Here is a 23604-nt window from a genome sequence, read left to right as displayed (position 1 = left end):
CATGTAAGCCTTCTGTCTTACGGATCCAATTGAGGGTCAGCTCAAACTTAGTGATCACAAGTCCAGTATTTCTTTCTCAAGCAGTTTTATTAAGCGTGATCGTATAGTTACAACAATTAAAAGCAGCCGAATTCAAGAGTCTCTCTGAATCTATCTCTATAAGCGGAATCTCTGAATCTGCTCAAAATCATTATACATGGGTATATATAACATTTTACATATGATGGACAGTTTTGACTAGTTCGGCCCATTTACGACGATCATGAGTGAACCTTCAATGTTCAAAATTAAGATTAATAGTTTATTTATAAATAAAGTAACAAAACCGTCAAAACTGCCAATCAAAGAGTCTGGATGCAGGATTTGAGTCTCCGAGTCCTGGGTCTCGGAGCCCCCCACCTAGTATGAGGCATCACTTACTCATAATACGTTCATTCATACATGGAATAAAAGGTTACAAAGGTTAATATATAGAATACACAATACATGAGTCAATATAGAGTACTAGACCTATCGTTGCAGACACAGAATCGCCAAATATGTCACTTGTTTTTAAACTCTCAATTTGGATATTATTATGCCCGTATTATGCACCTGGTTTCATAACATCATTTAGGAATACTACGCATTGCTACAAGAGTCACAGAGTTCATTCTGTTAATTATCATTAACACCATTCAGTGCGCAGTACCTAGGCACACATAAATATCATAGTGAACATTATATAATAGAGTACTAGCAATTCAAGGTCATAGCATGGCTATCTGTTTACAGTATATCGTCGTAGCTCAGTAGTTAAAGTATTAGGCTTCTTAACCGCAGATCATAAGTTTGAATCCACCTGGAGCTTTTGTTTATGTTTACTGAATTAAATTTTGAAAATGAAAAACAGCTATCATAATCAAGTATTTTCTGCTTATTTGAGAAAATATTTCAAGTTGTAGTGAGCCACCTTAAGCATGTATCCTAACACTGCTGACGTTTTTTATAAGTCGCATCGGTGCAAGTGATTAATGACATGAAATCACAAATATTTTTACGAAAAATCCTTTGCTAAGTCACTTATTTTGCAGTTCTTGCTGGAAGTTCATTTAAATATCTCGTTTATTTGAAATATTGTCATACATTGAGCACCATAATCAAAATAAGGCGCAAAATCTAGACAATAGTTTCATTAGTTTCATTAGTACAAGCTTAATAATAATGTGTATAATACAAAAAAATGCACGATCAAGGTTTGCATTCAGTTTAAAAATTACATATTTCAATCTTTAATTATGTTGCAGTTTCGTAATCTCTACAAACATCATAAATGAGTAGTAATATCATAATACGGACAACATTGTCAATATAAACAATATTTTATTATGTTTCATTGCCTTTAACAACGAGCCACAACATCTTTGATGTTTTTTCTTTGTTTACATTGGCTTATTCCTGATGTCATTTATTTGATTATTTACATTATTAACACGTTCAAACATGTCAAAAACTTACAAGCCTTTACTTTTGAATATTTATATCTCACGAATTTTTAATAATATTTCTAAACCAGCCCAACTTGTCCACCCAAAAACAATAGTAGAGGGTAGTTCAACATACGGAGGTTACGTGGCATCACGAGCTGTAGACGGTAATACCGATCAGGACGTGTCACGTTGCTTTCATAGTGATGATAGGAGAGGTATTAACGAGGCGTGGTTACGTATAGATCTTGGAGGAGTTTACAGTGTCAAGTCAGTTAAGTTCTGGTTGAGGGATGACAGTTAGTATCATTTATCACCTTTACTATTTTCACATCATAACTATAATTAGAAAATGCAAAAGCGTTAGATGTAAATATAGGTGTTGTAGTATGTGTAGTTGATACAATAAAAGAAATTAGTATTTAACATTTATTTGCCCAATACTAGTATTCATTTGCATTCATAATTATGCTAACCGCCTGACCCTATTTAATACCTTCTTCATTCTCTTCATCGTTTTCACATGTTTATTACAAATAGAGAGTGTGAAAGCGTTACATGAAACTATCGGTGTTGTAGTATGTAGTTGATATATTAAAACATCCATCTAACATTTATTTGCCGGATAGTAGTATCGATTTACATTCATATTCTGCCAGACCCTATTTAAAAATCCTCGAGATTATTTACGACTTACAATAATACAATGGAGCTAACTATTATGTAAAATGTCATAAGGTAATCAGAATAAAAATATAAAGTATTTACATGTACTGCAGTTGTATTAAAAATGAAAACATATTAAATTTCTATACTACTATATTAAAATAATAGACTCGATTTTTTTTGTCTTTAATACCGAGAAATCGGAGGAGTACTGTCATTTGGTTTATATATTTTAAACAATTTTGGCACTTGAAGATTACCAATTTGTTTTTATTTTTTCTCAATTAAGCTTCGCTTCCTCTTTTAAAAAATCCGGAAATCGGATTTTAGAATCTTGCGCATGCACATTACATTCACGCTAAATCACAGGATGCTCTTTAGTTTTTGTTTTCACAATATCACACTTGCATAGATAAACTCAGAAACGATTTTATAAATGCGAGTAAATTTTTATTGAAAATTTTTCATTTATATATTCTATTCATCAAAGGAAATACCGCAGATAACTCTAACTCAGTGCAAATAATATGAAAAATCCCGAAAGTTCCGAATGTCAACTCAAAGCGATTGAAAACGTTGCTGAAGAGAGTGTTGAATTCGTCATTAATATGAATTACATTTTTAGATGAAAGGTATTTACAGCCTCAAAATGGTTTATTATAAATAATTTGATAGGTATTTTCAATGCAGCTTCATTAATTTTCTCCAAAATCGTTTCGGAGCGATTCTGCAATTTTTTCTACATTACGGGTGTATGGGAGGCATTTTAACTCTGGTATAGGCTTGTCCCGAAACAAGGTTAAATTATTCTAAATAAGCAGAATGTAGTGAAATTAATAGCATTATTGTAGGTTTAAAGCTTTATTTTGTAAATGGCAACAATACGGCGTTTCGATGTATCATTTTTGAAAATGTCCGATATCATATACAATGTCAACCCGTGCAAGCACGGGTCAAAGTTTAGTAGTAATTAATTAAACTTTATCATATCTATAACTTGAAACAGTTGTTATATTCCGATATATAGGGTAAAATATATGTCAGAAAATTTATTTGGGTGCCTGTATCATTATATATATATATATATATATATATATATATATATATATATATATATATATATATATATATATATATATATATATATATATATATATATATATATATATATATAATTTCAATGAAATGCTATCAAAATGCCATATTTTTATATGTGTTGACATCTGTTCCAAATTATTTACTTGAAAAATTATTATTTCTTGTATATGTATTTCTCAGATATAACTCAAAGCTTACAACTAAAATAAAAACTAAAGTATTTCATAGTTAACCATTTTGAAAAATTCCTTATTATTAAATTTTAGTCAGTTTATTTTGTAGGGAAATAAGAAAAAAATCAACACTGTATCACATTAATAGGAAAACCGACACGACTCCGAGGTCACTCTATCCGTGTGTCCAATGGTACCACTGTACCACCACCAGAGTCCTCGTGTTACACAGACCCAGGAAACGTCATACTCCCCGAAATTGTAGAGGAGGACTGTGAGAAGACAGCTCGATACATCTGGATTTATCAGAACAATAACCCTGATGGGGATAAGAGCCCTATTGTCACAATTTGTGAAGTCAAAATTTTTGGTAAGTTGTATACTGATAAATTTCAAGTGATATTTTATCGATTTTTGAGTTATCTTGAATACAACATAAAACCATTAATAAAAGTATCAAAATTATAACGGAGTTTTTATGTTACGGTAAGAGACACGTGGTTCTTAATGAAATCGTTATATCTTTTATAACGAAGGTGTTAATTCTGAAAAATACAATCACGAATCCTAGGCATAATACAAGCGCCAGACTTATCACGAGGTCGTAAAAAGTCAGACATATCCGCTTTTATTGATGATCTCTATATGATGAAGAAATATGCCCACGTCCATCCGTAGACAAATTATTGTCAGATCTCGTTTTGAAGTTTATCAATCTTCTGATGCACTGTTCTTTCGTTGACATTAAGACGATCAACAAATAGTATGTGATAGAATTATATTTACTTTATATGAATTTTGAAATTGTTTAAGTTTGTTGACATGAATTGTATATGGGCAATATCGAAGAAAGCAGAATATATTGACTACCATTTTATTTCTATATAATGTGAAAGACACAAGTATCTATACACCTATTAAAAACATTTCGTTTTATACTAATGTTGCCTTATGTTACCTTTAAATACTGATATCATATTACTCAGACAATGACGTCATTATACTAGGAGGAGATATATCTCTACTAAATGTGTACTGAACATACATTTCTTTTAATGGACGTTAGTTATCTATCAATATTCTTACAATTGAAAAGATATATTTGTATAAATAAGGTATGATTAAGTATGTGTGTTTATAGCATAAATGTGTCTGTCTGTCCTACGATGATATTAAAGAAAATCAATCCAAATACGGATTGTTTGGTATCTAATTCACTTAATTCCATTTAAGGGGGGGGGGGGGGTGGTGGATAGGGTGGGGGTGGGAGGGAGGTAATTTGCTAGTGAACATGCACAATGGTCGATTGATTAATTGTTAGATTTCTTAAGATCTTTAATCTGTCATCCGATCGGTGCATATCTAGTCCATCCAATAATATTTAAAGTGTTTAATTTCTCACGAATCTCCAGCCAATTTCAACTACACCTGGTACTTCGGGTCTTTTGGTGAAGGAAAGTTTAAAAAATTAAAAAGAATGGTCTTGTTTCTCCTACAAGGCTGAAAAATGAACTATAGTAAACTATTTTTTGTCATTTAAACATATTTTAACAAAATACCATTGCACCAAAAGAAAAAAAATGAAACTTGCCTCATATCATTAAAAACATCTATGTGCCGATGACATTAGTCATTAGAAATAGTCTTAACTGAAAACACAATGTGCTTAATATCCATGCAATGGCATTAATATAAAAACCCAGGGCTGTTTTAATTTTAAAGTTAGTGTCCAAATTGTTCTTGCGACAAGTTATAATTTTTTAGGGATATTGCTCATTTAGGCATCTGTTATGTGCTTAAGAAAATTTGGCAATCTGTATACAAAGTTATTTTCCAATGCAATCGACAACTTATAACATTCCAAACGCTAACTTAACTATTATATTCAGCAAAGATAAAAACAAAAGGTTAAAATCACTACATCGTTCTTCACCACATGCGAAGTAAGGACATTGGATCCTGCTATAACAAATCTTCAAATTTTATAAAGTATTTTTTTTTAATCTACGTACATAGCTTAAACATTATTCAAAACAAAAGTTTAGCGTCTCTATGCTTCATTCGACGCTGCGTTGTATTTGATCTGACCTTTCTGCCCTGAAAGCGCAGATTGCACATCAATCGCTTTTCCCTCTATGTTTTTTATCGGAATGAACCATGGCATCAAATACAAATTTATACTGTTAAAAGAAATTAAAATTATCATAAAGAAAAATGTAATATTATTATCTGATAGATGTTTTGACCTTTTTGCACTGAAAAAAAACGCTATTTTTCTCGATTAACGATTCAACATTTAATGAAATTATTTTAAAATCTTTAACTTTTTCTCAAATTATGATAGACTTGTCAGAAGAATCTTATGAATTCAGAAAATTAAACCAAAATATGGGTCTATTATGTAATATTTGAGATATGGCATGAAATGAAAATATTCTAATGCACAAACTATTTGGATATGTTTGCATTGAAAATAAGGAAGGTAAAGTCACGGTAATCTTAAACAAATGAGTTATGAAAAATGTTCATTTTCTTCTTAAATTTTATATAACCATTACAAATTTGTAGAACATTTAGAACGTTGTTTTAACGTATACAGACTTTGTTAAAGCAATAGAAAAACAATATCTTCAATATATATATGTATGAAAAATCTCAATAACTGCAGCAGTTGAATCAGCAAATCCATATCGATGCTAAATCGTCGATATTGACATCAAGGTAGGACGCCATGAATATGATATCAAGACTAAATAGGTATGGTGTTCGATATTTGTTAATATAAATACGATATTATCGATAGCAACGCAAAGAGAACACATTTTAAGCGCACAATGCCCTAATGTTTAGAGTTGTTGACATTGGCAAGTCAATATAAATATGACATTGTCAATGAAGTCAATATTGACAACAAAGTATGACTAGATATGCCATACCATTTATAATCGCAATTAAATGTGATTGTGAAATAATTTAGACAGAATATTACATATGATATCATCAATGTCGACCATATATCGACAAATAAAGTACCCCTTTGATATGAAAAGATTAGCCATATCAATAATTATAGTCAATTAGGGTGAGTGATTATCCTGGCATGTTATTTTTGTCAATGAATTATATGATATAACATGGATATATTCGATATACAAGCTACATCGTTCAAATATCAAATCAGTATTAAAAAAATCAGGATGAAAATCATAATCAATCATAATAATTTTATTGCTACATTTTGGAAAATAACTATTTTTGTATAACCATATTGATATAGTTTTGAAAATCAAAAATTACGGGAAAAGAGTAGAATCGAAACGATTATGAAGGTATATTATATACTTTTATGAAATCCGGTAATCTGATTGGTCAATACGAAGTAATAATTTTTTTTTATAATGACTGCTTAAAACGAATATTGACTCGCACGAGCTGTCTCGTTTTCACTTTCGCTTCAGTCAAATTAACGTCGATTACGATAGCTCGTGGGTTTGCGAGAGCTTTAGTGAGGAAGATTTTAAAGAAATAGTACACAACTCTTAAGCCGAGTATACCAAACAATTAACAAGGATAGCAGTTAACATTTTTCGGGAATGTTCACTTTCTAAGCAAATCGGTGCAGAATTCGAAGCCATATCGTGTATCTTCGGTCAATACTGTCAATCTGGGTGATTATAAACGCATATTGACCTACATTGAGTCCATATTTGTATAAAAATGGATTCAGCACCAAAATACACTCACGATGAATCACTATATCTTTATTAAAACATGTCTATGTATTTTATGCAATGTGAAACATGCATTTACTGCAAGAAATGGTAGATTGATAAAGGTATCCCTCTTTTTGTATTTGTATTTGTAATAATAATAATGTCAATAAACAGTGTTTGAATATATTCTTCAATTGTTTTCTAATAGGGTGTAATCCTGGATATTTTGGCGATGACTGTTCCAAGAAATGTGACCATTGTGAGAACAACGCCACTTGTGGAGCAAACACAGGAGAATGTGATGCTTTAGGCTGTTCAGACAAAAGATACCAACCTCGATTTTGTACAAGTAAAATGTGTTTGCCGTTTATCATTTATCAACTATTATCTGTACATAGGACAAAAGTAGCTTAAATATGTGAGTTCAAAACTTTACAAAAATGATATATGATAGTCATTCAAGTATCATATATTACAATGCTTATTTGTCATTAAATTATTTGTTTTGCATTTCTTGTAATTCGATCAGCGTGTATTCCTGGTATGTACGGTCAAAACTGTGAAAAAATCTGCAGCCAATTCTGTATGCATGCCAGTTGCAAAAACACCTCAGGGAAATGCTTGCAAGGTTGTAAAAGTGGATACAGTGGGGATTTCTGTAATGAAAGTAAGATATCTATCTATCTATCTATCTATCTATCTATCTATCTATCTATCTATCTATCTATCTATCTATCCATTAATTCATCTATATATCTATCTCTCTTTTTATCTATATCAATAGGATTTCTGTGTCTTATTTTATGAAAAAAGTGTCTATGTTCTATGCTTTGCTCTGATTAATAGCGGGTATAACTTTTGCAATTAAGCTTGTGAGGGCAGATCATATGGAGTAAACTGCAGAGACAAATGTGGACACTGTTTAAACAACTCGACGTGTCACTTTGAAAACGGTACCTGTCTAAAAGGATGTGCCGCTGGTTTCCGGACACACAAATGTCAAACACGTAAGTGATTCGTGAGGTATAATTTAAAATAAAAGGTATGTACCTTTTTTCAAATTGTTACTAAAATGTTTAATTGCCATTAACAAACACGATTACATAACAGTGGCCGAGCCGGCGAGGCCATTCGAACGCACTGAGCCGTTCACTGCACCAAAGAAAAAAAATCTGGTATATCGGCTGCTCTGGCATTAAATAATTGTTTTATTACCTAATTCCATTTTTAGTATTTATTCTACACATATCACATATTATTCTTTACATATTACAGAAGGTTTAATACTATAATGCATTAAGATCATTCTTAATTAATAACTAGATGCGCAACGTTACATATAAAATCGAAACCAAGATTCGTTTCACCGAAATACGTTGCGGATCCAAATAGATCGTCGTGTATTGACTGGCGGTCTAATCGAAAACAGCCTTTGGATGGGTATTTCAAAAGATCGGTTCCAAAAGTTAAAGAAAAACTTTATACAAATATAGAATAGACGAAAATATTTAATCTGTAATAAAATAACACATTCTTTTTTATTAGTAAATAACTATACCATTGAATGTTTTTATTACAAATCTGATTATAGCTTGCAACGAAGGAACCTATGGGGCAAATTGTTCGTTTAACTGTAGCGGAAACTGCTTCGATGGAAAAGCATGTGATAAAGTGAACGGAAATTGCAGGTCCTGTGCGGTTGGATATCAGGGATTAAAATGTGAAAAGAGTAGGTTACATATAAAACATAACTTTGTTGATGAAAACTGCAAATATTCGTTTTAGTACATACATTTACCAATTCCATGAAATCAATATTTTTAAAGATTGCGACGCAAGAAAGTACGGCAAAGCTTGTTCAGAAAGTTGTGGAGCCTGCCTCCATTCTACTATCTGTAATCACATAACTGGAGATTGTGGACTTGGATGTGAACCAGGATGGCAAAAAACAGCGCAATGCAAAACAGGCAACTATTTGATTGTTACGAGTAGTTTTACATTGTGTTTGAGTAATAACTACTGTAAATGCATGAATTTATTGAATAATATCAGTAAACAAAAACGACAATTTATGGAAATCCAATTGACATTTGATACTTATCAAATGAAATTATTAATCCAATGCTATCTAAATGTAATTCATTTTGAACAAAAAAATATGTCTTTTAAACAGATTGAAAGCCAATTGAAATAAGATCCGTTTTTGCTAATTTATTTTGCGTGTAAAAATGAAAGCTCCTAACTTATTACCAACTTAAAACCGATTTGTTATTTCTGTTGATTTCTAGCGTGTAAAAATGGTACATTTGGGTTGAACTGCAAATACAACTGTAGTGGAAATTGTCAAGATGAAGAACCTTGCAATTCAACAGACGGGACGTGTGCATCTTGCTCCCCAGGATGGGACACTTTGTGGTGTAACAAAAGTAAAACGGATCTTAAGAGACTTGTATTTATGAGTAATGCAAAGAAAATAAAAAAAGCCAAAAAAAAAAAAAAAAAAAAACCCTAAAAAAACCCCAAACAAATACACAAACAAGCAAAAAAATGTTAGTTCTGTGATGAAAATTCTACCATACTCTGTATGTCTAAGTTCATTTCTTTTATCTATAAAAAGTTGGATTACTCTAATAATCTCAACATTCGAATTATGCTGTGATGAAGAAATTAGCATTATGATTTGAAGTCATATTGTATACACACATAAGTTTCATGTATCTAGCATGCGATGCCACTTGGTTTGGAGCTGGCTGTAAGTTTCAATGCGGACACTGCATCGGTGAGGATAATTGTCACCACGTCAACGGCAGCTGTCTTTTGGGCTGTCAAAAGGGTTTCACAGGAGACTTATGTTTCAATCGTAAGTGGTGTATTTGCGTATTGTTGATAATCGTTTACTTAATACTAAATCATGGAAAATCATATAATTATTTGCACTTACAACACTTTTTTTTTCAAATATGGTTTAAACAAATGTTACCTTTTTAATTTTTTTTTGTTATTATAGCCAGTTTATATGCTTTTCATTTACATAGTCTTATATTCCGTTAATAACAAGTTTTTGTTTACGTACACACTGGATAATGTTTAACAATTCATAAACCAAACGTGCTATTTACAACTTCACTTTTCTATATGTATTAGTGTTAATTAAAATATAATATAGTAATGTAAGAACAACCATTACCTGTTTTAATTTAATTCTTTTATCCCCGTTAATCAGAGATCTGGCATAGGACTGAAACCTACTAAAACAATGAACTATGCAGTGAAATTAAAAAAACACTATCAAGAATGCCTAAAATTTTTAAAAATGGCATATTGAATGTTTTTGAACTCTTTTTTCTTTTAAAGATATTAATATTTACGTGAACATAGGTATCAGAGATAAAAAAAAATTCAAAAGAATTTTTAATAGAATGTCAAAAATATTTTATTTCCGTTTTGAGTCTCCTATATTCTTTGAGTATGGGGAATTATAGAAACATAATTTTGACATTGTAATGGATATACCACAAAAGTAAACACTGATTTATTTTACTTGATCGTGACCTTAGCATTCGTTCTTCTGATATTGTGACCGGTGACTGACATAGACACGAATTTATGATGCCAATGGTTTATAATCCTTTTGATATTTAATCTATATTTGATAATAATTTTGACATACATATAGTAACAAACAAGTCAAACCTCTTAACAGTTGGTTTTGTCTTGCTCAGGCACACAACGGATAGAAGTTACTCCCCCTGATACACTGGATTTAACAGTCGTTCTCCTGATAGTGTGCCCTGTGGCCGGTCTTTTATTCATTGCACTATGTGTCGTCACAATGGTGTTCCTCTCACGGTATTGTATATTTTATTATTGATACTCTTAATTTGTTATATCTGTAGATTATCTTCATCTAGATGTAGAATGTTGACATGATTGAGTTTTTCTTATCATTTATTAATAAACAACATTTAATTTCAAGAAGTTCTTTTCTTAAGTAACATTTTTTATGATGCTAGCCATCGACATGGAAAACAGAAAAACAAAAGAACAGACGAAAAATTTCACAAGATTGAAGAACAAGGTTTGATATACATTTTCTCATTGTAAACAAAAGAAAATGTGATTGTTTTATTCTCCTTTTATACTCGCATTTTTTTTTAAATGCTAGATAATGAAGATGAAGAGTCTCCAGAAACTTTAGATGACACCATACTTTACACAACAGTACAAATCCGCTCTAAAAGCATAAAGACAGCTGATCTTCTCTCTGTCATCAAGTCGATGGGTGATGATACAGATAAAGGCTTTACTGAAGAGTTTAATGTACGAACAAAAAACTAAGTATCAGGAGCATTGCACAGTTTTTTAATTTGTCTTTTAGGTCACCTGAGTCACTCAGGGGCCTATTGGTATCTGTTATTGTCCGTTGTCGTTCGCTGTACGTTGGTCGTAAACGTTTAAACATTTTAAGCTTCTTCTCCGGAACCAATGAACAAATTTCAACCGAATTTTGCACTTAGCACCTACGGGTGAGGGGAAGTACAAATTGTTAAATTGATGCCCCCCGCCCCTTGGAACCTGAGGGGTGGGGATAAAACCATCAAAATTAATGCAATCTTTAAATAATCAAGCAGTCAAACTGCTGACGTGCTTGTAATAGGCATTGATCTCTCTATCAAAAATCGTGAAATTCATGGCCCCAGGGTTAGGAGTTTTTGCGCTAGGGTGGGGCTTTAATGAATATATAATGAATAAGTATTCATGTTTAAAAAATCTTCTACTCTGCTCTAGGGTATTTAGCCAATCAATGAACTCGGTGCATAGTTAATATGATGAGGAAGAATGCCTTTTTAAAATTGTGAATGTGAAGGCTTTTGGGTCAGAGGTTTTTGTGTAAGGGCGGAATTCTAATGATTTTATTTAAAAAAAAAATACATTTACTCTTCAAAATATCCTCCTCTTCTCCTGGATATTAAGCAGATGAACGAAGTACATAGAAATAATGATGAAGAATACCTATTTCGAAATTCTGAATTTCATTTCCACTGGTGTTATCGCATGGCTCTAATTATTATATAGGGTAGGATGGTGTAATTTCGACCGATTATTTTTTGTACATGATTTTTTTAATTATGTCCCTGTATGTTATGACACAGTTTTTTCATATTTGTTTTAGAATTTAGAAAAATTGTGAGATTAAAAAATCCCGGAATATTAAAATGATTGCATTAGCCCTGTCATTATAATGCACATGAATATAAATTTCAAAAGCCAAAGTGCAGTTATCTAAGTAGCCGATAAGGCCTATGGGCCTCTTGTTTAATGATTTTGTTTGATTATTTTTAAGTATAAATGATATCACATCATGTGGTAAATAATTACTCCATGTACGCATTTTAGGACATTATTACATTTTTATTTCCCTTTCTTATTCACATTTTATAAAGTCCATCCCCTACGGAGAACAGTCTGACATACTTTGCACCGTTGGAAAACTGCCAGAAAATATTCCGAAAAACAGGTTCAAGACAACATTTCCTTGTAAGAATTAATATACAGTCACAACTTTTAAAAGTATTGCTGTTTGCTAATGTTTCATTCGATTTATTTAATTAAATTAAATAATTTCAGATGACCACTCTAGAGTTGTATTACAATTCTCAAAGAATGGAGACTACATAAATGCAAATTTTATAAAGGTATTTATAGTACAAAATAATACTCATTAATAACAAAACGCTTTATCTATTTTGTGAATTGCAGTCACCTCTTAATGAAATAGAAATAATACAGTTCTATGTTTTTAGAATACTGATGGTGATGCAGTGTACATAGCATCCCAAGGTAAAAGAAATTATGCATTTGCAATATGATCTAAATTTGGTATGGACACAAATAGCAAAATCTATTATATGTTTATCTTATCAAACAGGACCTAAACCAAAAACGGTTGGAGACTTTTGGAAAATGATATGGCAGGAAAACGTTTTTGTTATTGCCATGGTTACTAACCTGAAAGAAGGAGACAAGGTTTGTTATGAGAGTTGAATTCTTTAAAAAATGATGTTCTTTGTTAAATTGTGTACTGCTCTATGATTCTTTGAGATATTTCTTTAAAATTATTACATAATTGTCATAGAATGCCTTTGTAAAAATCAAACAATTTGAATTTTATTTTAACTGCGTTGCACGATTAGACAGATGTGTCCAATTTCACCGGTTGCAAAAATAAATTTAATCCGGCCTTTTTCCACAGACAAGGATGATTCATGCACGATTTCTGAATGTTTTGCGATAGTTGCAATGCAAGTCTTATATTCTCTTTATTTCAAATTGGCTCAAAGTCTATGTACTTTTGAGACGAACACATATTAATTCGTTATTAGTCTATTGTTTTCTGGATAACATGTTAGAATCCCAATTCTAAGAAAATTTTTAGGTTACTGCTTAATTTACTGGTTGACTTCAGTTTCATCTTCATGGTATTCTGTTTTGTATTTAGATCAAATGCGAGAGATACTGGCCAACTTCAGGAGACAGTAAAATTGTGCTGGAAATATTTACCGTCCAACTGTTTTCAGAGAGAATATACGCCAATTTCTCAACCCATAACTTGAAGTTATTTAACAGAGAGGTAGCATAAATTAATGTTGAAACGGTCACATATGTTCATGCAATATGAATTTTATTGTTTTCAAAATCTTTAAAAAAAATATTGAATTTATTCAGATATTAATGTGGAGAATTATTACAAATTCTTTTGATTCTTAAAGAAATTAAATGAAATTTTTTAGAAAAAAAGTCATGTTTAAGAAAATTAAAAAATAATAGATTTGGGTTAAAACCGCATGCGCTATTCTTTTTTTTTATTTTTAAGACCCAGGAAACCCGCCAAATAACACATCTACAGTACACATCATGGCCCGACCATGGTACGCCTAACCCTCTTGAACTCCTCTCGTTTTACCACTATGTATCAAGGGCTATGGAACAACATCCCGAACAGAAACTCGTTGTTCACTGCAGGTTTAATGTTAAATACATTGAAAGTTTTTCTATGCATAACATACAATTATATTTTGTTTTCATGTTCAAAAATAGCAATCTCCTTTTTCATATCAAATTACTTTAACTCGTTCCTTTTTTATGCATTCTTTTTTGTATCGTTTTTTGTTTATGTACGAATTTAAGCGCTGGCATAGGACGTACCGGGACATTTATCGCCCTTGATGCTCTACACAGAGAAGGGGTAAAGAAAGGCAAGATAAACATTGTGGAGTATGTGCATACCATGAGAGAAGACCGAATGAACATGATTCAAAATACGGTTCGTCGTATGAAAAATAGCATTACACATATATGATACAGTTTACAAATGTGGCATTAACAGTTGATACAATTTACATTTTTTACGAATGTATACGATTTTAAATATACTTTATTGGTATAACTCATTCTTGTTTGGATTTATTTTTGTACAGAATCAATACAAGTTCCTATACCATGCATTGTATGAGAGTTTCCGAACTGGATGTCATGTTCTAAAGAAGGATGTCTTTGTGCAAGAAATGGACGCACAGATGCAATCGGATAAAGCTACAAATCTGTCAAATTTCCGGACTGAGTTCAAAGTGAATCTATTGTATTATTTTGTTATTTTTTTTCCTTTCGATATTCCATGTATAAGCAGACCTTACTTTTATTTTACTAATTGGTTCCAGACGAAGTAGGTAAATCTTATGCATATACATGTATATATTGTATGATGTATTTTTCACAGGAGCTTGATTCTATGAGGAGAATTTTTGATGAAAATGAGAAGCAGATAGGAATTCAAAATCTCAAATTAAATATGACGGAAAACGTTTTACCTGGTAAGAACCAATGGATGTTAACATCATTGTACCCGCTGTGTATTTTTTTTTAGAAAATGAAAAGTTTCATCATCGCTTAACTTATTAATGTTGATTAATTTCAGCGGACAAAATGATGATTATTCTATCATTTAATTTTTTTTTAAAAAAATGAAAGTTTCATCATCATTACTAATATTGATTAACTTACTAATATTGATCGATTTCAGCGGACAAATTGAGGATTATTCTATCATCCCACGTACCAGAACGAGGAACCTATTATAACGCTGTCCCTATTTCGGTAAACGTTGTGACATGTTTACGAAATGAGAAAGGCAAATATTGTTGGGCCTTTTTGGAACTCCAAAAAAAAAGGATAACATTAAAAATTAAAATACCATGACTATTTATCTTTTATTTCAATACTTCGCAAATAAGACATTTCCTCATTTAGGACAACGGTTGACATGCTTGTGGACATACAGATTTTTAATCATTTCTATTTATCACATATTTATATCAATATACGGTGTAAATCACTCATGGTATAAATATTTTATATTCCACTGTGTGGTCTTAAACCACGTGACGCCATGGTTAAACATGTCGTAGCTTTGAGGGAATGATTGACGTAGAATGAAAACGTAACAGAATAATTCAATTGAAAAGGGTACAGTTATGAAAGTGAAGCATTAAATGATGTTTCATTATTTCAGAAACTGATAAAATATGTTAGAAAATAAATATGTTTGTTAATCTTCAGGAAACCCTTTTCCGTGACGCCGTTTAGTAAATGCGTTGTGTGGCTCATAATTAGAGAAAGTTTACCAAAAAATTGAGGTCTAACAAAACACGTGGAGAACAGTGATAAAAAGAATTCTTAGGAATAGAAGAAACACAACTCGTTTGAAAAAAAAAACATCGTAAATTAGGGGAGACCCTATATATGCACGTGACAGTTGATGTACATAACATCACTTTTGTTCGTTAGAAATTGATTGTTTATGATGCTCTACGTTATTTTTTTCTGACAGACGTTTACAACAAAAGATTGCATCATAGCCGGTCAGTACCCGGTCCAAGGGGCGGGGATTGATTTGATCCGCCTCCTTGTTGACCAAGACTGCAGTTCTCTGGTCTTAACACACCCACTATCTGAAATACCACACGTAAGATCATGCGTTGTCTTTATTTTATATATTTTATTAACAATTTGATCTTGAAAATATAACCTGTTATATATTACGTTAGTCGAATAGTTCATTTTTGCATTTTAAATTTTTTCAATTTACCGTTCTAAAATTGTTTGGTTGATATGATTCTATAAAATGTAGGTTACTTTCTACTACATTGTTTAATCTGATTTTATAAATTCTACATTCGAAGAAGGTTGTCGTTTCATTTTTATTTACTTATGATTTGCTATTTTGAAATCTATAGCATGCCTTAGCTCCGTTATGTCCATATTCGTTGTATTTCTTTTATCAGAGCGGTGGGTGGTTTTCGGATCCATCGTTCAATTATCGTGTGGAAGTCGGTGCAGTGACCAAAATGTCCGCAGATGTCAACAAGTGTAATGTTCGAATAAAGCCACCATCGGTATGTTTTATATATTTTTTTCCTTAAGGGGTTAGGGTATACACTAAAATGCGTTTGGTATGTGACCAAAATTGTACACAATCAGCTATTTCGCTAAATGGTTTACCACACTTTACAGTTTAACGATTTGTTATTTTACTTCTGCAACTCTGGCAAACAATGCTAATAAGAAACTGTTAACTGATAAATAATTTTTGGCAGACCTTTCCGTTGTTGATTTGCAACTGTTGCCACTCTTTTAAGATCGTATATCAAATATAAAAAAAAGATATAATTCGTAAAACATATTACTCATAATAAATGACAATATTTAATGAGAAAATTATTAATGATTTATTTTGTGAGGTCATCTCAGTTATCTTTTTAAATGAAGTAAAGATCCATTTATAGTGTGCATTAGGTAACTTTATATCTATATATGTGCTAACTATTCGTAAAAAAAAAAAGCAAAGCCTAACAGTCACCGACTTCAGACAATTAGAGACGATGTGAAAATGATAAATAAATAGTTTTTTAGGTTCAAGATAAAACATTGCACTATAATAAGTATTAGTTTCATTTTATGTAATATGTTAGGCATCTTATTATTTATTTTAGCATAAGAAGTTAACCTTAACACATAGTACATTTATTGAACGAGTTATTAATCTTTTTTTTAGAGTAAGGGATGGCACAAAGTATCTATGTACGAGATAAAAACTTGGAATCCCACTGAAAACCTACCACAAGTATTACTGGACACTGTAAAACGTATACAGTTATGTGAACTACTCGATCCTGAGCGTAAACTGACCATTTTATCTAGGTACACTGTCAATCGGCGTATGTTTTTAATGAAAACTATTTCTTACAATAGACAATAAATTCCATTTCAATATGCAACATATTTATAACTCTTAATCCAGTGATTATTTTTATGTGCTTTGAATTTTAATTTCAAATTAGAGCTCTCAATAACTTTTCAATATAGCCCAAAAATAACATACTTTGGATATGAATACACTTTAAATGATCGAACCATCTTTATTTTACAACTGCTTAACATTGCATACAGGGATGGTGCGTCCAGATGTGGGGAGTTTTGTGCTGTGTATAACGCCATACAACAACTACAACAGGATCAGGAGGTGGACATGTTCACCATTGTCAGACAGCTACAGAGTCGACGACCGGAAATGATCTCAGACTTGGTATAGTTTTAAACAACTGTTTTTTACCTGGTTTTTTTTTTTTATAACATTCGGTATTCAGATTTACATGTTCATGTGTTATAACAATTTCACATTTCATAAGACAAAGTAGGCAAAGCAGGGAGGGGTGGAATGATAGGGTTAAACATTCCAATATAAAAAAGACAGAAGTACAGAAGATCTTTTAAGGTTGCTGTAATACTTTTGTGTACTTTAACGTTGCTTCACATATCAGCCAGTAAGTTTTAGTGGAGTTAAACGTTTAACTACAGTGTTAGATTAAGTCATTATTATTTTTTATAACAACGAAATTGTGGGGAAAAGTGATTATTTGTATTTGAAAGTGATATTTTAGATGACAAGAATAAAAAAAAATTGAGATTTTATTATCCCCCTATTTACTTATGATATCCTTTTCTCTGTTTAAATCTCTGTTTATTTAATTAGAAATAATAAGTGGCATCAGTGTGTAAGAGTCATCTTTAAAAAAAAAAGTTATTATCTATTACCTTTTTTTTTTTTTTACAATTAAGTAGGTTGTTCGTTATCAGAATAATAATTCGCAATCTACGACGATTGAGACTTTAAAAAAAATTCAAATATAATACGACGTAAGATAACTCTTGTAGAATACTTTTAGGAAAGGAAAAATCGAATTACACAATTACTACTGCAACCGTTCTTTTTTTTTTTTTTTTTTTTTTGGCTTACAAAAACCTTGAGCTAGGTTATAATATCCACATACAACTAAAGATAACCCTTGCACAAAGTCTGTATTTGTTATAACACGTTGTGTATTTAAGAACGAATACCTGTTATGCTGCCAAGCTGTTGCCGAGTTCATCAAGTCTGACTCAGATGACACGTACATGAACTCTGCCAGTAATACAGTTACTGTTGAGGAGAACATGTATGCTAATACTTAATGCATCAAAAGAAGTCTGGATGATGAGAAAAAAATGAACTATGAGCTCAACTGATATTCATTGATAATATTTGCTTAGTAATTTTTGCCTTTCCCTTCTTAATTATTTTCTCACGTTATTTGTTGTTCTTTATTGTTTTATTTCTTATTTATTATTCAATAATTCATTAATTTTTCTTTGTATTGATTTATCATTAGTGATATTTATTTTTAATATTTCTTTCAGTATACGGTATTATGCCCAGAGACTAATTAGTTTCTACATTGAGCATTATTAGTGGCAATATTCTTCCCTTAATAAAACTATGCTAGCATGTTCTTTGATTGTTATTTATATCTGCTATTTTATTTTATTGATTATATACGATATTTTATTCTACAGCAAATTGTCATAGTTTAAAAGACGGAAGTATGATTTATGGGGTATTGATATTTTCTTTTTATTTAAAAGGCTTTTTTAGTTTCAATGTGTTTTAAATACATTTCTACAGACATAAAAAATACAGTATTTTATCTATAATATAATTGTTAATATTTGTTTAGTAATTTTTGCCTTATTTATATTTCTTCTCATGTTTTTTTTTCTTTGTTGTTTTAATTTGTTAATTATTGTTCAACTAATGTATAATTTGTCTTTGTTTTTATTAATGATAAGTATTATATATTTTGAATAGTTCTTTTAGTGATGAGGTATTTTGCCAATAAACTAACTAGTGTCTACATGAAGCAGTATTAGTAACAACATTTTACCCTTGATAAAGCTATGCCAGCATGTTGTATAATGATTTGTTTGCTATTTCATTTTAATGATTATATACGATATTTTATTCTATACAAAATTGTAATTGTTTAAAAGACAATTTAAAAAAAAAATTAAAAGTTAAAAAAAAAAAAAAGAGAAACGTAATTTACTCTTGCAGAAGATTTATAGGGTATTGATATTTTCTTTGTAACGTAAGGGTTTGATTTCTAAAGACATACAAAATATAGTATGTTATCTATAATGTTATCTACCATAAAACCATAAACTAGATGTTGGAATTTGTTATATGCTAAACTATAAATAACATAAAAGTTTGCCTTGCTTTCATATTTTCGTGACAGACATTGTTACTTTCCTATTTTATAGTGATAAGCACAAGTGCTACACAGTATTTGCTTTCAATGTGGCAACGAGAGCTATTTCATTCTAAAACGATAATAATTTCGTAGAACTATAACGTTACTTCTTTTTCTTGTTTATGTGTTTAAGTGCTGATTTTACAATGAACTATAACCAATAAAATTTACTATTTATGCTTTTTTGTTTTGTTTTTGTTTGTGTTTTTTTTTTGTGTGTGGTTTTTTTTTGGCTAAACACAATGAAAAAAGTGTGAGACAGTTTTAAAATCTCGCACTAACAAAAAAAGCTTTGTTATTAGTACGAGATATTAACTCGTTATAACTACTAGTATTTCATCTATTGATATGATGACATAACTTTAATTAGATGTATATTTTTATCCTCTAGAGGTTCGGAAGCGTAAAGGGGCTTACTCTTGTGCGTTTTTTTAAAAATATGTTTGAATAGAAATATAGGTTTAACACCTGAACAACCGTTTTTGACACCCTCACTGTGTTCCTAACCTATCACCAGGAGACTTGATTGAAACACAATTAAATTCAGATGTAGGGGAATGTTTTAATAAAAAAAGCTTAAGCTTTTCAAGTCAAATGATTTTTGAGAAGACGCAGTTTGAAAAATACTAACAGATTTGCAATAAATCAGAAGTTTCATCCCCTTTAAGAAGGTAAGGGCTATCATTAAAATAAACTTGCATAGAATCATCATAACCAAATAAAGCATTTTGCTAAGTTTAATTGAAATTCGCAAAGCAGTTTTGAAATGTTGTCTGCACAACGACGATAAATATATAAGTATTTTAGTCAAAATACGTGTTTGGAACATGGTTTATGTATTAGATATGATGAATTATCGAGATTAAAGACAACGTCTCGGCCATATTTGTTTTATAATTAAATATTATTTCCTCTATTTCTTACGGAAACGTATAGTTAATTCATGTTTCTATAGAAACAGCCAGACTGAAATCTACACGCCCCGTTTATCAGTTTATCTATTGGTTGAAATCTACAGTGGCTGAAATGAACAAGAAACTGACAGGACTAAAAATGATATGCCCATTTTATCGATTGGTCGAAGTCTAGAGCGACCTAAGAAAAATCACGGACTGCAATGTCTTATAAATGTAGAAAATATCTTAAGGATGACGTTTACTCAGAATGAAAAAAAAATCCACTGATGATAATGAAAAACCATCTATTGTGTGTTATAGGCCTTTGCTTGTATTGTTATTTATCACTTTCAGAAAAGTAGGTCAATGACCTACTTTTTGAGTTAATGGCCATTGAATATTTATTGAAAAATCAAGAAAAATCCCATAAAATTTTACACTACGATTGAGATTTTCTTAATTTTAAAAATATTACAAATAATTGAACACTTTAAAAAAATAAGATACAGTTTATGAATGGTAGTGGCACTTAATGAGTACTCAACATTAAGATTTCAGCATCAATTTTAAAAAATAATTCAGTTCAAATTTCCTCTATCAGTTTTCAAATCCCTACCCATTTTTGATTAAATTTTACAAAAAATTGAACGATGATAATACAAAAACATTTATGATATTGAACTACTTATATTGACCTTATTCTGTTGGCATAAAATTTATATGAGGTCAATGATCAAAATTTTGAGATATGATGTCTTTTATCGTTTTTAAGCATTTTTCAATATTTTTATTATTCGTGCCATAAGATTATTTTAATGAATAAGTGAGGTAAAACCAACGGAAAATATGCAAAATTACGTAGACTTAAATATAAAATCCTAACTTTTAATATTACACTACTGCCAAAAAACTTTTACCAGAAAACAAAATCTGCAAAATTTAGTCCGAATTTCCTCTGTTTGGCTAAAAGTCAATTTTTGTTTGAGCATAATTCCATAATAAAGTAAAACTATTGACTGTTTTGTCAAAAATAATTAATTTTATAAATACTTTTTGTGTTTAGAACAAATTTTACTCATTACATTGAACTTTTTAACAATCGGAATTTGAAAACTCAAACCCTGAGTAAATAACACCCTTAAAAGCCCTATTAACATTATCCAGTTTAAGAGTGCAAAAGGATTGAATAGCACATCAAGTGGTATTTTTATGATAAAGAAAATATAATATACTAAGAAAAATATAAAATTTTTACAACGTTTAATCATTAACACACGTTCCCTAGCCCAACTTGTCAATACCAACAAAATCACTCTTAGTAGAACGACCTATCACGGACTCGGAACGGTGATATCGACCAGAAATAAATAAACTGTTCTCATACCGATCTGATATTAAAGAGAGGTGGCTAAGAAAGACCATTGGAGAATATTCTGTGTCAAGTATGTCAAATTATGATACAGAGGAGACAATATTTTATATATTATAGCATTCATGAAATATAAGCTTTTTAGTTGTTTTAATGTTTATTAATCATAGTTTGGAAGCGTTAATTTTTTAAAAAGTAATGACCAAACTTATTTACGTATTCAGATTTTTTTTTTAATTTGTTGAAAATATTAATAATATACATGTCATAAAGTTATTCAAACATGTTCATGGGTTGAATATTTGTCTATGGACGCCCTCATAATTTCCTCATACCATTTACTACATAGCAAGATCAGATTACTACATCACTACACGACTTTGTAAGTTACTATTTCCGTGTGTCCAATGATACAAATGTACCGCCCCAAGTGTCATCATGTTACACAAATACAGGAATTGTCACGCTACCGCCCATTATAGAGGAGGACTGTGATAGAACAGCTCGGTGCATCTGGATTTATCAGTATAATAAACCATATCATGACCCGGTCCAATGCTTGGAATCTGTGACGTATTCAGTAGTTATCCATTTTCAAGAACATTGATAAGTTGCCACATGCTAATGATCAAGTATATTCAAACACAAAATGTCACTATACACAAGAATAGAAACAAATACTAAATCGCTTACTTGAGGCCCGTGGGTTAATACATAACTATCTTTAAACAGGTAAAATAATCATAGATAACGTGTTCTATCATTTGGATCTTCATAGTATACTTTCATACAATTATCTATAGATTGTTAATTAGTTTACAAATGTCTAGACAAGATAGGATAAGGGCCATTTATGGCCCCCTCAGCAAATATTTTCATTTTACTACCATGCATAGTGTTGACCTCAGTAATCAACATGGTAGGATTTTTTTCTTGGTAACCCTTCAGTATAGCTGCCTAGCAACGAAACAAACGTGACCATGGTTTCGGTCTAAATTAAGAAAAAAACCTCTTCGTTCAATTGGGAAATTTTAAGTTACTGTTATTTGATTAGCATAAGTTTATTTAATTGAAGTACCAACATGAATTGATGCATTAAATGCATAAAATTATTTACTCAGCGTTTCCATGGCAACCATGGATTTCCTTAGTAACCAACAAAATAACTTCTATTTAAAGCCCGATTGCATTCTGAGAAGTATACAACTTAATAAAAACTTTTTAAAAGCTATTAAATAAATAATGTAACATATTTTTTTTACATTAATGTTCATGACATTGTGTTTCCTGTTACCAAAAAAACCCATTTCATAGCAACCATATGGATATAGATAGATCTGCAAATGTGTAAGGTTGTTTGTGCTTAACATAGCAGTGACCTTAGTTCTCGACATCTTAGAGGATTTTCTTGGTAACCATTTGATTTACATATACATGTAGAATCATGCAATTCAAAAGATATTAGTGAGGGTTCTGTTATTAAATAGATAAAGGAACACCTTGTCCTTTTACTTATATGGTAGTTACAATAAATTAC

The 23604-nt window shown here is 30.8% G+C and overlaps 1 protein-coding gene across 2 annotated transcripts in view; it reads left to right on the top strand.

The window, feature by feature from the left end:
• The window catches only part of LOC105335146 (receptor-type tyrosine-protein phosphatase alpha), a 33805-nt gene extending 13819 nt beyond the window's left edge, over positions 1-19986 (top strand). The window contains exons 2-28 of one of the 2 annotated variants that reach the window (XM_066082159.1): positions 1556-1765; positions 3552-3773; positions 7325-7465; positions 7646-7783; positions 7986-8123; positions 8708-8845; positions 8943-9083; positions 9405-9542; positions 9839-9976; positions 10839-10965; positions 11130-11194; positions 11282-11436; positions 12561-12654; positions 12745-12812; positions 12921-12957; positions 13046-13143; positions 13616-13747; positions 13991-14139; positions 14305-14440; positions 14595-14744; positions 14894-14987; positions 15197-15270; positions 16004-16138; positions 16458-16568; positions 17228-17373; positions 17623-17758; positions 18562-19986. In XM_066082159.1, coding sequence (XP_065938231.1) covers positions 1556-1765; positions 3552-3773; positions 7325-7465; positions 7646-7783; positions 7986-8123; positions 8708-8845; positions 8943-9083; positions 9405-9542; positions 9839-9976; positions 10839-10965; positions 11130-11194; positions 11282-11436; positions 12561-12654; positions 12745-12812; positions 12921-12957; positions 13046-13143; positions 13616-13747; positions 13991-14139; positions 14305-14440; positions 14595-14744; positions 14894-14987; positions 15197-15270; positions 16004-16138; positions 16458-16568; positions 17228-17373; positions 17623-17758; positions 18562-18684 — 3434 coding nt within the window. In that variant the 3' untranslated portion in view covers positions 18685-19986. Of the gene's footprint in view, positions 1-1555; positions 1766-3551; positions 3774-7324; positions 7466-7645; positions 7784-7985; positions 8124-8707; positions 8846-8942; positions 9084-9404; positions 9543-9838; positions 9977-10838; positions 10966-11129; positions 11195-11281; positions 11437-12560; positions 12655-12744; positions 12813-12920; positions 12958-13045; positions 13144-13615; positions 13748-13990; positions 14140-14304; positions 14441-14594; positions 14745-14893; positions 14988-15196; positions 15271-16003; positions 16139-16457; positions 16569-17227; positions 17374-17622; positions 17759-18561 lie in introns of those variants that run through there. The other variant, XR_010713116.1, reaches the window with a different exon arrangement.
• Positions 19987-23604: the final 3618 nt, after the last annotated feature.

The sequence above is a fragment of the Magallana gigas genome, chromosome 1 (assembly GCF_963853765.1).
Source record: "Magallana gigas chromosome 1, xbMagGiga1.1, whole genome shotgun sequence".
Taxonomy (NCBI): domain Eukaryota; kingdom Metazoa; phylum Mollusca; class Bivalvia; order Ostreida; family Ostreidae; genus Magallana; species Magallana gigas.
Note: the sequence above shows the minus strand (reverse complement) of the source record. Positions and strands in the feature narration are given on the sequence as shown.